This window comes from Nyctereutes procyonoides, unplaced genomic scaffold (assembly GCF_905146905.1).
Source record: "Nyctereutes procyonoides isolate TBG_1078 unplaced genomic scaffold, NYPRO_anot_genome, whole genome shotgun sequence".
Lineage (NCBI taxonomy): Eukaryota > Metazoa > Chordata > Mammalia > Carnivora > Canidae > Nyctereutes > Nyctereutes procyonoides.
Window position 1 is genome coordinate 42,081,839 of NW_026575133.1, and position 16,828 is coordinate 42,098,666.

The following is a 16,828-nucleotide window of genomic DNA, read 5'->3' on the forward strand; positions in this document are numbered from 1 at the left end:
CTAAGTGGGTAACCAGCATGTACCAAAATGTTCTATTCACAACTATTTAGTGTTTTGATGTTACTATTCTTCTATACATATTCTAAGGTAAAGGTAAAAAGACATTCAAGGGTCAGGAAATACCTAGACTTTTTTTTTTAAATAACCACTGAAAAAATAAATGTATCTCTTGTTTCGTAACCTGAGACATCAGGAATATGATTGCGGAAATAGGTTGCATTGCCACAAATGCAAAAGACAAAAGAGATCTATTGAGATGGGAAGGGCTACTCTAAATTCAAGTGTTTTTTTCTGTTTCTTGAAAATAACAAAATAAAATAATGTAATCTACATATTTTATATCTAGGGGGAACTCTTGGGACTCATTGGCATTCAAATTCAAACACGAATCTACCACTACAGCAGAGAGAGAAACTAATAACAGTCTTTCTTTCACAGCTACCAGTTTCTTTCACTAAACATTCTGAAATCAGAGCCTCTGCAGAAGGCTAAACCCTTGGGCCTTACCTACAGAAAAGAACAGATGCATGCACGCTCTCATTTTAGAGAACCTGAAAATTTTTTTTAAAAGAAGGAGTCAACTTTGGTTTTGAGTGTTTGGCCTGGGTACAATGTCTTTAAAAAGCAGATGACCAGCTTAGCTATCGACCATGCTGACCAGAAGTGGATCATATCACAAAAAAACAGCGAATGGCCATCTCTTATAGAATATCAGAACAGAGCACAATTCCTGAGCACATTTTGCAGAGCTCCTTTCATCACTTAATCTTTGCTAACTGGTCTGGATTACAAACAGAATCGATACCAGAGGAAATGAAACAGACTGGTGAGCAACAGGGAAAGAAACCACACTGGGCAGCTCTTCTGATACTCATGGTGATAATACCCACAATTGGTGGGAACATCCTGGTTATTCTGGCTATTTCACTGGAAAAAAAGCTGCAGTATGCTACCAATTATTTTCTAATGTCCTTAGCAGTGGCTGATCTGCTAGTTGGATTGTTTGTGATGCCGATTGCCCTTTTGACAATAATGTTTGGTAAGTATTTCACTTTGTTCCTGATATCAAACCAGAGAACTAAAATATACTATTAGAGAAATGAATGGACCATTTAAAGATACAGTGAGTCTTTAAAGATGGACCATTTAAAGATACAGTGAGTGAACAGTCCTTTGTTTCCATCATTTTCTATAGTTAATAATGTATTAAAGAACAAAAAATAATTTCTTAGAAATAATTCTACTCTTTCCCTACTCATCTAATGAAAGTCTAATCAGTCACCTAACCATTTAAAAAGTTATCCAAGTTAACATTATTCATAGATTCTGTGTTCGTTACTTAAAAATTATAGTGAAGAACGGACTTATACACTTTAACTTTCCCATTATTAATACTTTTTCCCCTTGATAAAGCAACAACTAGGACACTCCCATGACAGGTATGCTCTGGGTTATTTATTAACGAAAAAAATCTTTGAAATCACTCAATTCTAATTTGAATCACTAAACTCCAATTTAAAATTGGAATTGTTCTAAAAATGTGTTATATTTCTTTATTGTTTGTATACTTTAAACTTAAACCTAATTCTTACACATGTGTCATATTAAGAAAATATTATGTTTAGTTGCTAAAGGAAATGGTCTGGTTCACAGTGTCCTAAGAGATGATTCATCTATTTAATTTTTATGATTTCTAACCATTCACGTCCTTGATACAAGAAAACTGACCTAAAATATTATTAAAAATAATTTATTAAAAATTATTAAAACAAGTGACTGAAACCAGAGTTATTATAATAATGTAGCTTGATATATAATATCAAGATATAAAAGATATATATAGCTTTGTTATAATAAAAAAGATAATGAAAAAAAGATAATATTAAAATTAAGTAGTTTTCATTTATGTGTATCATCGCTAGTTATAGAATTTGGGTAAATACAAATAATTGCTGATAAATTATGAGGGTTTCTAAGAATAAGCAGTAAGAGGATACTTAACTTAGTCAATGCTCGGCATAAATTGATATTCTATTCTTTAACTGCTTAAGAAAAATGATTATTTGCAGCAGATAGGGCTTCTTGAAATTTATATGGTGAGGATAAAAACATTTCAGGTTATAGAAATAAAGTTTATTTAACTAGAATATATATTAGAAGGAAAACAAAAACTCCAATAAAAATATTATATTTAGGTTTAAATCTTAGATTTTTAAATGTAAAATGATATCTAAAATTAAGTATTTGAATCCCCAAATATCAGATGGTGACAGGTTGAAACTTTCCATTCTAAATTAACATCTAACCCAGGCTTTAAATTCTGTAGCAAAAAATAAAAAATAATAAATAAATAAATAAATAAATAAATAAATAAATAAATAAATAAATTCTGTAGCAGAACAAGCAATAAGCAGTAAGGATCTATAGTTTTAATGGTCTCTTTAATAGTACTACTTATCCTCTTCTCTTTTATAAATTTATAACTTTTTGAATAATTTGGTACATGATATGACCTAATAAAACACAAAAACAGGTAAGAGATAATTCCTGTAGTCCACAGGAATAGACTAGGTATTTGGAGCTGACAACTAAGCTTATATTTAAGCTGGGAGTCTGGGGCCAGGGGGTCCTTGGGTGGCTCAGTGGTTTAGTGCCTGCCTTCGTCCCAGGGCGTGATCCTGGAGTCCTGGGATCGAGTCCCGCGTTGGGCTCCACGCATGAAGCCTGCTTCTCCCTCCTCCGGTGTCTCTGCCTCTCTCTCCCTCCCTCTCTCTCTCTCTCTGTCTCTCATGAAAAAATAAATAAAATCTTAAAAATAAAATAAAATAAAATAAAATAAAATAAAATAAAATAAAATAAAATCCTTTATAGTCCCAAACACTTTTACTATCAGTAACTAAGCTCTACAGGGGGATTCAATTTTTAAAAATTAACCTGGGAATTTAACCACTATTTAAAAATTATTGCATTAAATTCATTATTAAGGGATCCCTGGGTGGCGCAGCGGTTTAGCGCCTGCCTTTGTCCCAGGGCACGATCCTGGAGACCCTGGATTGAATCCCACATCAGGCTCCCGGTGCATGGAGCCTGCTTCTCCCTCTGCCTGTGTCTCTGCCTCTCTCTCTGTGTGTGACTATCATAAATAAATAAAAAATTAAAAAAAAATTCATTATTAAAACATTATCCTATTTCTATGAAAAACTGCATACTCTGCCCTCTAAAAAGGTCCAAAGGAAGCATTCATAAACTAGAACTGCATATTATAAATTCATACCTAACTTCAAACACTAAGGTTTAAAGCCCTTTACATGTTAACAAATACAAAGACTTTCTAAATTAATGCATTTATGAGAATTTCTGATAACTTTAAAAGGCAGGAGTAGATTTTATATCTTTTTATCTCATTATAGAAATAATCTTATGAACTTCTAAAGTCTATACAAACAAACAAAAGTGTCCCTGATTCTGTAAACATAAAAAATTAACTACCACTGAGTGGTATGAGTGATTTTAATGATCTCAGGGAAATTTAATGAAAGGAATAAAAGAAACTTTACATAAGCTAATGTTTTAATAAAGTTAAGTTTTAAAAAAAGAGCAGTATAACTTTAAAAACAGAATTTCCACTTTTTACCAAGATTATGATAAGAGGCCTAACATGGTCTCTCAAATGAACTCTGATATCTGTGTCAGTTTTTCTGTCACTTCTTTCACTCTGGGAGCACTAGACTTAACCTTATTCATAGGTCTAGTTTTAACTGCCTTATGTATAATTTCGAAAATTCACAAGTTAGTAGCTTATAACATAAGGCTCGAAAATGCCTACTCATAAGGCATTGAGAAATACTTGAGTAAGATGCAAAGGAAAACAGAACAGCATATGCCGATATAAAAAAGACAGGATGGGGGATCCCTGGGTGGCGCAGCGGTTTGGCGCTTTTCAATGCCTTTGGCCCAGGGCGCGATCCTGGAGACCCGGGATCGAATCCCACGTCAGGCTCCCGGTGCATGGAGCCTGCATCTCCCTCTGCCTGTGTCTCTGCCTCTCTCTCTCTCTGTGTGACTATCACAAATAAATAAATAAATAAATAAATAAATAAATAAATAAATAAATAAATAAATAAAATAGAAAAAATAAAAAATAAAAAAAAATAAAATAAAAACAAAAAAGACAGGATGTTCACAGTTTAAGAACTTCTCTGAATTTTCCCTTCTCTCATTAAATAAATGATTAAAATGTGAAAGGAGAAAATATAGTGTTTGGTCATTATTTGTTTATTTATAACTTAAGTTTTAATCCATGTTTCAGGATTAAAGTTGAAACAGCATCTGTGGTAGCGCTGGCAGAGGGTGTATAAAATAAAATGGCTGAAAGATAGAGGTCTGAATCAAGACACTGCAGGCATTGAATCCTGGTTCTCCTGTGCTGGCTTAGACAAGTCACTTAACACATCAGGTTCAATCACCTTGTCTGTAAAACAGGTATGATGAATCTTACACATTGCAGGCTATGCAATGTGAAATGGTCAACTAAAGCCCAGTACATAATAGGCACTAATGATGGGCAAGTATTAGTAGAGTATGAAAAGAGTATATATGATTTAGTTTATTTTTTTTAAATTTTTATTTATTTATGATAGTCACACACACACACACACACACACAGAGCGAGAGAGAGAGAGAGAGGCAGAGACATAGGCAGAGGGAGAAGCAGGCTCCATGCACTGGGAGCCCAATGTGGGACTCAATCCCGGGTCTCCAGGATCGCGCCCTGGGCCAAAGGCAGGCGCCAAACCGCTGAGCCACCCAGGGATCCCTATGATTTAGTTTAGGTGTGAGTCTGACCAGAGATGAAACATGTACAGCAGTAAAAGAAAAAAAAAAATCAGTTATTTAAGCAGTGAAATGCTGCTCTACAATTCTTTTTTTTTTAAATATTTATTTTCTTTAAATTTATTTATTTATTTATTTATCATAGTCACACAGAATGAGAGAGAGAGGCAGAGACACAGGCAGAGGGAGAAGCAGGCTCCATGCACCGGGAGCCCGACGTGGGACTCGATCCCGGTCTCCGGGATCGTGCCCTGGGCCAAAGGCAGGCGCTAAACCGCTGCGCCACCCAGGGATCCCTGCTCTACAATTCTTAAATAAGGGAGAAAAGCAATTAAAGGCACTTCTTTTTGGAAAGTAGAAATTTAAAAAACCAAGAAAACAATTTCTTAAGTATTAATCACTTGAAACATTTAAAACACTATCATATTAGACATTTACTCCCAAAATATTTTATATGCTCAAATGTAATGGGAAAACGACAACAAAAACAAAACAGAAGCTTGATAATAAAAACCAAAGCACTGGTCGGTCTCTTTTCTGGAAGATAAAGATTAAAAGAAATGGGCATGGGACGGACGCCTGGGTGGCTCAGCAGTTGAGCATCTGTCTGCCTTCAGCTCAGGGTGTGATCCTGGAGTCTTGGGATCGAGTTCCGCATCAGGCTCCCTGTATGGATGGAGCCTGCTTCTCCCTCTGCCTGTGTCTCTGCCTCTCTCTCTGTGTCTCTCATGAATAAATAAATAAAATCTTAAAAAGGGGGGGGGGCGGTTTGAGAACTATGTCCTTTTTGGATATTAGGCTATTTAGGATTTGTCCTACTCTAATATATTCATTTACCTCAGTAAACTCTAGGCACAACTCTCTTAGGATAGCTAAAAATACAGTCATTTAAATCCTCAAAAGGCAAATATCTTAGGTCTCAGATTTACAGACCAATTTTATTTTCTGAACTAATCACATTACTCAGCTTTCAAACTAAAAACTTGCCCAAGGAGAAAGCAGGTTTCAGATCACATGAGTCCATCTCACTAAGAAATGGGAGTTTCTGGTTAAAAAAACTCAGGTTTTTATATCAGTTAAAAAGAGAGCAAAATAAATAATTAAAAAGTAAAAAGACAAGCATGGCAATACATACAGATATTTATGTTTGCTATTTATGTGTATATACATAAAGACAGTAAAAGGCATATTTTCATGACAAATTAAAAGATAAACATGTTTTCATGCCTTTTTAAAGAGTACAACTTCAAGTTCAACTAGATACATGCATTCTTGCTACAGTGGGCAGGAGGTCAAACATACTGATTTTGCAGTGATAATATGACTTAACATTTCTAAGTAGGAGTGTTTTAATGGGTCGGCTAGTTGGCCAGTTTCTGTCAAACAATATTAGTAATAAGAACTAACATTTATTGAGTGCTTTCTCTATGCCAGACATTGTTCTAAACACTTTATATTATTGCATTTAATCTTCAAAGCAATCCTATAAAATTGGTTATCATCATCATTATTCCTAGTTTACAAGAGAGGACATCGGAATGAGAAATTATATCAACCAAAACAGTCATATTTGGCAAAGAGCCGACATTTACCTCAAAATAACTCTACCTAATGAGACAGCCATAGAGTTTTCTCTTGGGACAAGGCAGAACAAAATATTTTTTAAAGTTCTATTTCATATTAAATGATACAGAATACTTGGGTCTTAACCAGTACTTGTATGAGTCTTTAAGATGATTGCAAGATCTCTTTTCTGAGGAAGATATTAGACCTAGGCCCATGCCTATGAAGTTGCTGAACCCTGTCTGGAGACAAATAGAAAGTGATGTAACTGAATGGCAAAATTACCACTTTTTATGTATGGTGGTACCTGAAGCATGCAAGTTTTCATTTTAACAACATTTGTGCTATTAATTTTTTTGGATAAATAATGAACTATCTATAACCCAAGACTCACAAGATTTGTTTTCCTCCTATAATTACTGATCTGTCATTATTTCAGGCAGTCATGGAAGTGCTATTATTCAAATCTTAATGAAATTAAATTCCTCTTTAATTTGAGAGGGACTTCTGGGTGGCCAGTGGTTGAGCATCTATCTGCCTTCGGCTCAGAGCGTGATCCTGGAGTCCCGGGATCGAGTCCTGTATCGGGCTCCTTGCATGGAACCTGCTTCTCCTGTCTCTGCCTCTCTCTCTCTCTGGTGTCTCTTATGAATGAATAAATAAAATCTTAAAAAAAAATTAATTTGGGAGAAGGTAAAGGAAAAAAAACAGACATTTTTTTTCATTTTTTAAAAATTTATTCATAGAGACAGAGAGAGAGAAAGAGGGGGGGGACAGAGACACAGGCAGAGGGAGAAGCAGGCTCCATGCAGGGAGCCCGACATGGGACTCGATCCCATGTCTCCAGGACCGCACCCTGGATTGCAGGCGGCGCTAAATCGTTGCACCACCGGGGCTGCCCTGAAGTAGGTTTTTCAAAGAAATTTTGTGTACTTTCTGTGAGACAATAAATACTATATATAATTTAATAGTTTTCCCTTTTTTGTCTTAGCTTTTATGAAAAAAACAAAACAAAACAGAAAACAAAACTCAGAGCCCCAAAACAGCAGTAATTAATTTAGTTCACGTACCTGATAACTTATTCTTATACTGACTCTCATATATATGAGAAAAGTATATACTTTTCTTTTTATATAAATTTGTAACTGGTCCATTTTAAATAGTATAGTAAACTCTTATGGAAATAAGCTGGACATAATACATTACAACAAATAAATGAAATTTTAAATCCTTAAAACAAATTAAAACTCCTAATAAAAGGGATGCCTGGGTGGCTCAGTGGTTGGCGTCTTGCCTTCAGCCCAGGGCATGATCCTGGGGTCCCGGGATCGAGTCCCACATCGGGCTCCCGGCATGGAGCCTGCTTCTCCCTCTGCCTGTGTCTCTGCCTCTTTCTCGGTTTCTGTCATGAACAAATAAATAAAATCTTAAAAAAAAAAAAAAAACTCCTAATAAAAATAACAAAGTTTTGGAAAGTTAGCCTACTCACACCAAACCAACTAAACCTTTTTTAGTTATTCTGAATAGTAAGAAACTTTTCTGACCTTGAGCCTATCAAATTAATACTAACTGAAAAGAATTATAGAAATGAAAGTATCTGGACTAGGGAAAATCCCTTTATAACCTGAGAATGTCTAGAACTGTTTTTAATTTGTATAAATTCTTAGATTACCTCAATCTATTTAGGCAGACAAGCTTTTTGTTTTGTTTTGTTTTATAGAAAAGGTTTCTATAAATTTAATGCAGTTATTACTTTTATGTTCTTTTCATAAAAAGTCTATTGACTAGTATCTTCACGAAATTTGCAATTATAAAGGTTAATCATGAAGATCCATCTCTCTCAATCCTAAACCTCATACTACAGTCTCCTTACTTAAAGATCAAGTCCCATGTCAGGCTCCCTGCATGGAGCCTGCTTCTCCCTCTGCCTGTGTCTCTGCCTCTCTCTCTCTGTGTCTCTCATGAATAAATAAATAAAATCTTAAAAAAAAAAAAGAAAGAAAAGAAAATTCTCTATCATGTCTCAGTATTTCTACTGTTAGCAGTAAGTACTGACCAAAATAATACAATTCTAATAATCTGCATTAATTTCAGAATCTACTTTGCATCCCAAAATTGGGAATTTATAAACTAAACTCATTCTTTTGGAAAGTAAAGCCTAATCAAGCTTCACAGGCTTAAAGAGCACTAAAGAGCTTTCTCTTTTAGCCCACAATTAGGAATATATAAGTCATACTGTCTATTTTCCAAAGACATGTACTTCTTACATGAGAGTTCTATTGTGGCTTCCTGCTCATGGTTACTAGATTTATAACTAAAATTTTTGAGATCTTAATTTAAAAACAAACATAGTTAGAAAAGCTAAATATGCCAGTTTAAAACTATAATCAGTATCTCTTGTTGTAGCTCTAGAGATGAATATTTTTCTATCTTCTGCTCAGTCCTAAACGTAGAACTGTAGGACAGTTAGAAATGTAGTCTCATTTCAAGTAGTTTCCACTGCGAAATGCTATCATGTGGTTTTTTTTTTTCACTCTACTTGAACTGTTAGTTTGCTTAAGGTGAGTCCATTGTTGCCTTTCACTGTCCAAAGTCCTTTTCTACTTATCAACAGAGAATCTGAAAACTATGACTAAGAGAAAGAAAAATCTAATTGATTAGATTCTTTTTTTTTTTTTTGGATTAGATTCTTTCTAAAGAAGATTTCTCTGCCATAGATTTATTTTGAGACGTCTCTCATATATTCCTTTCTATGAGGCTTTCTAAGTGCTTATCCTACACCAGTGAACAAATGTAGGTGTATCTTTTAAGACCCAAGACACAATGTTTCCCAGTCTTCTAAAACAATACTCCTCATTTATTTGCATACTTTGGAAAAAAACATATTCAAGTCAATCTCAAAACTCTCTAAGTGATAGTCTTTTTTTTTGTGGGGGAGGGGTCTGGGATGCTAACCTCTCTCCACCCCCAGGCTTCTTGAATTCGAACAGTTTACAACTGGAGTTTCTTGGTGTTCTGAAATCCTAAAATGACATCTTGATCTTTCTTCAATCAACCCAATGATTTTATACCTGTCAAAGTCAGATAAACATGCAAAAACCAGGAAAAGTAGTTTATACTTTGTCAGTGGACATGCAATTAAACTGTAAAAAGGATTTAGATAATCTCACATATATAGCATTTGTTCTATACAGAGGTAATTTGCTTTTATAGCAAGGTCTAAAATTGTGTGTGTGTTAGTAAAGTGGATTCTAACTGAAATATTCTAGGGCAAACCCTAAAATAAATTTTAGCTGTTTTAGAACTGCAATATGTATATCCTGGGTTATGAATAATATACAATATATTAACCCATATGTATATAGATACTTGTCTAAATAAATTTATTGGAAAGCTATGTAGGATAGTATCATATCCAAAATCTTAAATTTTTCAAAGTCAGTATTTCTCAAGTACTTAATAAGACTGTATGAAGTATAAATACTTTTTTTTTTTCATAAGAGTTTGTTACATAAAATAAGTACTATGTTTAATCTTGAGACTTGCTCTTTAAACTGGGTCCCCAGTGACAGGACTGAATTCTGGAATATGAAAGGATAACAATCCATTTTTCTTCAGAATAATCTGAAGCCATTCCTTTTGCAAACTTTATTCCAGAACTACTTCTGTCAAAAAGAAAAGTCAAATCATTCCACTTAATTATTTCACCAAATGAAAGACTGCTATAAATAAAGATCATGCTGCCAGTTATTGGTAGAAATGAGCCAAATCCTAGGTTTCACTAAAACTCTTATTCTAATACTTTTTGCCACATTACACTGCTTCCTCTATATGGTAAAATATATTCTTTTCATACAAAAGCAGCTTAAAAATTAATTTTATTTGACTAGCAAGGTTAAGTTCCAGTTGCAACTATGTGAAAAATTTTAAAAGATCACAAAAGAAACAGACAAAAGAGCAAAAATCAAATTAATGCTAAAAATGCTAAACTGATTTTGAAAAAGGGCATTGTGATTATTATACAAAATAGAAAATGTATTTAAAAGGTATCATTTACAGAAATATACTTAATATTACTAACTCCATTACCTTAAGCTGGATGTCTTGTGGAGGCTAAGTCATAAAATTTCAGGTAAACAACAACAAAAAAAATATGTATCACTTTAAAAATAAAGTGCAGATTGAAGACTGTCATTTTGCAGGAGAATATGTTTTTGTTTTGTTTTTCAGAGACTATATGGCCCCTCCCACTTGTTCTATGCCCTGCCTGGTTATTTCTTGATGTTCTTTTCTCTACTGCATCCATCATGCATCTCTGTGCCATTTCTGTGGATCGTTATATAGCCATCAAAAAGCCAATCCAGGCCAATCAAAGTAACTCACGAGCTACAGCATTCATCAAGATTACAGTGGTATGGTTAATTTCAATAGGTATGTGGGGAACAGCAGGGTGTGGAGTGGGGTAAATAAATAGCTTTTGGTTTCTTTTGGGTAAGAAAAATACCAGGCCTGGTAGTCTGTGAAACTCAACAAGAGAGGTCAAGGCAGATTACTGATATACCAATACAAGCTCCTTATGCCACGTCATCATATAGCTTCTAAACCATACTATCAGCAACACATGCAAAAGAGCAAAAAGCTCATGTCCTCAGAAAGAACCATCTTCACAATGTTTACTGAGATATCTTCTTGCTTTGATCTTGACATGCAAAAAGACTAAGCCTAAAAACACTTTTCATTTTTGTCAACAGATCATTAATGTCTAGGCAGCATCCAAAATCTCAAAACTATATTAAAGTAACAATAAAATAAAATCTTTGGTCACACTTAAGAAGATAAGATAGGAAAAGAGGGGAAAAAAAACCCCAAACATTTTGTATGCAGGTATTAAAGATCATAAATTCATCTTGGAGGCCAATATGTGTATAGAATAAAGGCAGTAAGTGTCTACATAAGTGTTTTAGATATATGTTTAATCAGAGGTTTTAAGGGAGATGCAAGTGATACTCAGAAATTATTTACAGAAGAAAATACTATTTCTTCTAAACTGTCTTATGCCCCTGTGCCCACCTTTAATGCTCAAAGATAGCTGCTATAATAGAGTATCTTAGCATGAAATACAGCGTAAGTAACCCAAACTTCTTATAAGCTAATATTAGAAAAACAGATTCACAATTACTATGATCATTAATAGTGTGACTAGCAGATTAACTTCTTCCAAAAAAAAAAAAATTAAGAGAGATCTGGAATACAAAAGGAAAACAAAGAAAGCAAGATAATGAGTGATTTTTATATTCCTGAAATAATACCAGGGAGGTAAAAATAAGGAGTGTTACTACTCTGGCTTGGGAAGAAAATAGGGTCAAGGAAAAGTCTATTTAAAATGAACAGATTTGCAAACAGTGAGATAGGCTAGTTTTGGGGGTAGACACTGACAGAGCAGAAGCCCCCCCCAAAAGAAGCCAGACAAAGAGCTTGGGAAATAATGGCTAATAGTCACCAAAACGTAGAGTGGAAAGGAGGGAAACTAGAATAGCTCATGCCAAAAGTCCCATATCTTTGCTAAGTTCACTGACATAAGGGAGAGGACAGGGTAGATAGTATGAGGTGTGTGTGTGAGTGTGTTTTGGGGTAGGGTGGGAGAAATGAGGAAAAGGCAGAGAGAAGACAGGAGAAATGATCCTTAAGAACTAAGACATTTGAAACCATGAATATGTTCAAGCCAATAAATAGTCTTAGAAGGGATGCCTCAATTAAGGCTAGATCCCATGAATTCATAAACAGATCAAGCCTTTGTTGATTACCTATGATATACTAAGAAACAGGAATATAAAGATAAATAAAGAGTTTTTATGTTCAAGGAAGGCAGATAATAAATTAGATTAATATAAAGTGTTAGTATGCAGAAGGAAAAGAATAAAAGAAAGACCTCAGATTTATAGCGTTGGAAGGGATTTTATAAATTCACTTTTTCCTTTTATAGATAAGAAACCTAGAGGTTTTAAATAGTTGGCTTAAAGATTGTTAACAACTTTTTGGCACCAAGGTCAAGATCAACACTGCTCCTTTCATCACACTTTGTTTTGTAGGACCAGAGACAATTTAGTAACTTTGTAAAAGAAAAAGCAGATGTTAGGGTTAGTTCGGTTTTTAAATTCTGCAAAGTGCTAAAAAAAAGCTCACTTCTTCTGGACTTAGTTATCCTAGGTAAGCCCTGGCAAACAGTAAAGAATGAAAGATTAAGGGGATAAGGGTATAAAAAGTACCAGTGAAAACTTGATATACTAACTATACTTATGTTATATATAACTAATACTTATGTTATTTACGGACCACCAAGCTGGTTGAGAAGGTAATGTGAGCCTTGAAAGAGATTAATGGAATGTGAAAATAGAGAAGGAAGAATGGACTAAAGGTCAAGATAGTAAAAAGAAGTCTCACAGTAATGGAGAGCAGCAGGACAAGAAAGAGAAAAATCAAACAAAGTTCATGGTTTTAGATATGGGACAGTTTTAAGAGGGCTTATGGATGGCTTCACGAATACAAAAAATAATGAGGGCTGATACACCCGAAACTACTAACACTGTATGTTAATTACACTGCAATTAAAATTTTAAAAATAATAAGATAAATTAGAGTGGAGTTCAACAGACATAAAATGAAGGTGTCAGAAGGGTCATCAATGAGATCAAGTCAAGGAAGGTAAGAGCAGTGGAACAGTGCAAAGGAAGGCTATATAGCAAGGTGCTGAATCCATTGAGGAAGATAAACAGATGTCCTGGATGGAAAACAGAGTGGTGTAAGCAGATTAAACAGACTTCAAAAGGGAAGGGCTCTGGAGGGAAAGAACAGCATAACTATCTCTTAGAAATAACAAGGTAGGGATCCCTGGGTGGCTCAGCGGTTTATCGCCTTCCCCTCTGGCCCAAGGCATGATCCTGGAGTCCCAGGATCGAGTCCCACGTCGGGCTCCCTGCATGGAGCCTGCTTCTCCCTCTGCCTGTGTCTCTGCCTCTCTGTATCTCTTATGAATAAATAAATAAAATCTTAAAAAAAAAAAAAGAAAGAAATAACAGGGTAGTCCAGGGGTCAGCCAACTTTTCTTGTAAAGGGCAAGATAGTAAATATTTTGGGCTTGCAAGCTCTTAATGATTTCAGTCACAAATACCCAACACTGCAGCAGTGGAGTAAAAGCAGTCATAAACAATTTGTTAACAAATGGGTATGGCTGTGTTCCAATAAAATTTACAAAAACAGAATTCAGGCCAGATTCGGCCCTCAAGCTATAATGTGCTAACCTCTAGCATAGAACAGTAAGTATACAGAATCCTCTTTCTGGTGGTGGTCTTGAGGAAAAGTAGAAAAAGCAGAACCTCCCTGTTAGAAAGGATCTGAGGAAATTATTTCTGTCAAAGGTTGTTCACCTACCATAAAAAGGCTGTAGTGCTATGAGATTCATAAAAAACACAAGGATTCTAAAAGTTTTTAAAGATCAGTCAATTCAGACTTCTTTTTAAGAATCTGCTGTTTCAAAGGGAAAGGATTTAGGATGACACTTGTGTGCTTGTCTTTCTAATAAGCTAACTCACTACGCAAGATCATATTTAAGTACCCACTTCATGATATTTAAAGTATTAGAAAATTAGCACAAGATACATTTCTTTCATATCTGTTACAGGAACCTTCAATTTGAAAATTAATTTTATTAATTTTTAAGTGGCATTTTTAAAAAAAACAAGTCATCAGAGGAAAAGATTAAGACATTCATAAACTTCAAAAACTAAAAATGTCTGTCAAATGAAACTCTGAAGCCTCAAATAGATATATATCTAGAATTAAGATACTGCATGAATGTACTCCCTTTAAATCAACTACATTCGATTATAAAAATAAAGCAAATTCTCTCCTGAATTCCTTTTCCTTAACCTGGGATAGAGCAACAAACAAAGAGTATGAGAAATGAGAATAAATGAAGACATTCTCTCTTATTTCATGGATATACTACAGCTTTAGGGAAGCTTAAATTATAAACTTAAAATGACTAATCAATCTATTTAAAAACAGCAGGTCTGCTTACTTAGCTTTCATTTGTTATTAAATCTTCCCTTGATTAAATGCTTTGACAGATTCTGCATTGTGTGTACTAGGAATGACAATACAGTAACCACAAAAAGTCACTAAGATAAACTCTAAGAGTCAAAGGTCATAAAGTTATCTTCATTTATATTATTTTCTCTTCCTTAGGCATTGCCATTCCAGTCCCTATTAGAGGGATAGAAACTGATCGGGGTAACCCAAGCAACATCACCTGTGTGCTGACAAAGGATCGTTTTGGCAACTTCATGCTGTATGGCTCACTGGCTGCCTTTTTTACACCTCTGGCAATCATGATTGTCACCTACTTTCTCACTATCCATGCTTTACAGAAGAAAGCTTCCTTGGTCAAAAACAAGCCACCTCCATGCCTAACATGGCTGACTGTGTCTACAGCTTTCCGAAGGAATGAAACACCGTGCTCGTCACCTGAAAAGGTGGCAATGCTGGATGGTTCCCACAAAGACAGAACTCTGCCCAGCTCAAGTGATGACCTACTTATGCGAAGAATGTCCACAGCTGGAAAAAAGTCCATGCAGACCATTTCCAACGAACAGAGAGCCTCCAAGGTTCTAGGAATTGTTTTTTTTCTCTTTTTGCTTATGTGGTGTCCCTTTTTTATTACAAATGTAACTTTAGTTTTGTGTGATTCCTGCAACCAGACTACTCTCAATATGCTTCTGGAGGTATTTGTGTGGATAGGCTATGTTTCCTCAGGAGTAAATCCTTTGGTCTATACCCTCTTCAATAAAACATTTCGGAATGCATTTGGCCGATATATTACCTGCAATTACCAGGCCATGAAATCAGTAAAAACTGTCAGAAAATGCTCCAGCAATAACTACTTCCGAAATGGCAGAGAACTCAAAGTTTTTCATGAAACGTGGAATGTGAAATGGTATTAATCCTGCCATGTACCAGAGCCCAATGAGGCTCTGCAGTTCAACCATTCACGCTTCCTCAATCATTCTACTAGATACACTTCTTGTCACAGAAAATGAAGGTGACAAAACTGAAGAGCAAGTCAGTTATGTATAGAAGGAACAGAGGTATTCACCTAATTAATATAACAATGAGTAGGGTGACAAAGCAGATAGAAATGTACCAAGAATTATATAAAAAGCTTTAAGTCATCTATCGAGTAATCTCTTTAATATAAGAGTTATATATTAAGATTATGCAATTTTCTTTATTTGGACAAAACTACTCCATTTCTGGAGTACAAAATTGCAGCTGTTCAAAATCATTTTGTACAGCTGCAAAAAAAAAAAAAATCCAGCACTCTGGGTAAATGTTAAGGTATTCAATGAAATAAAATTAATCAACCAAATTTTAGTTTTAAAAATAAACAATGTCATTATAAGAATTTGTTTTGGCACTTGGCGGGATGAGCACTGGGTGTTATGCTATATGTTGGCAAATTGAACTCCAATAAAAATAAAATAAAATAAAATAACATAAAATGAATTTTTTTTGTTTCTAATGGTATGCAAAGCTGTGCTAAGAATGAAACAGAACAAGACAAAAAAAGCATTAACCTCTTCAAAACCTTAAAAACAAAAAACAAACAAAACAAAACAAAACAAAAAACCTTAAGAACATAATGCGTAACACAGAACAACAGTTACAGGTACGGAAGACTGAAAGTGAGTGCATAAAATTACACCATCTGGAGGTAAACCAAGATTGTCATTTACAGTCTGGCTCAGTTATCATAAACTCAGTTATCATGACTCAGTCATGATTTTGTTTTCATCAGGAAACTTGTCTTGATGGAAGGGGAAGGGAGGATAGTTGTTGGCTACCACACAAAGTAACAGGATCTCAGAACAAGAGCTATTTGTTAAGTGGCTGATACCAAGTATCTACTCACCAGAAGTGAGTCTAACTTAGAGAAGGAGGAGGAAGCAAATGACATTACTCCGGGGTACCTGAACCTCATTTTGTTCTGTAAAGAACATGTGCAAACTGGAACCATGGGATCTTGATTCAGAAATCTAAACTTCAATGACCTCATAATGACCCCAAAACTTGGTTAACTTCTGGCATTTTTTATTCACCCTTTCCTTATTTCATTTTGTATTGATGGATCTAGGAATAAGTCCAAACTCTGTCACTAGCTGACTAAATACATGAAAGATATTTAATTTCTCTGAGCCTCAATTTTCTCATCTACATTTCATAGGGTTCTTATGAGAATGAGTACACGTGCGCAGTCTGTCCATAGTAGCCAATTCTAATTATATCAGACATTTAATAGTTACACTATTCTCATAAATGGTGAACAAATTTAGGCTGAGGGTCTGCAGTGAAAACAGCCAATATCTTTCTTTATAGG

General features: G+C 34.8%; 2 protein-coding genes across 2 annotated transcripts in view; one reads left to right on the plus strand and one right to left on the minus strand.

The window, feature by feature from the left end:
* PSMD1 (proteasome 26S subunit, non-ATPase 1) overlaps nt 1-16,828 on the minus strand; it is a 94,678-nt gene that overhangs the window by 39,888 nt on the left and 37,962 nt on the right. The gene's annotated exons all lie outside the window — the stretch shown is intronic.
* On the plus strand, nt 691-15,683 carry HTR2B (5-hydroxytryptamine receptor 2B). The gene is given in 4 exon segments (XM_055299924.1): nt 691-1,039; nt 10,627-10,827; nt 14,641-15,343; nt 15,345-15,683. Coding segments are annotated over 4 exon segments (1,437 nt in total). The 3' UTR covers nt 15,529-15,683.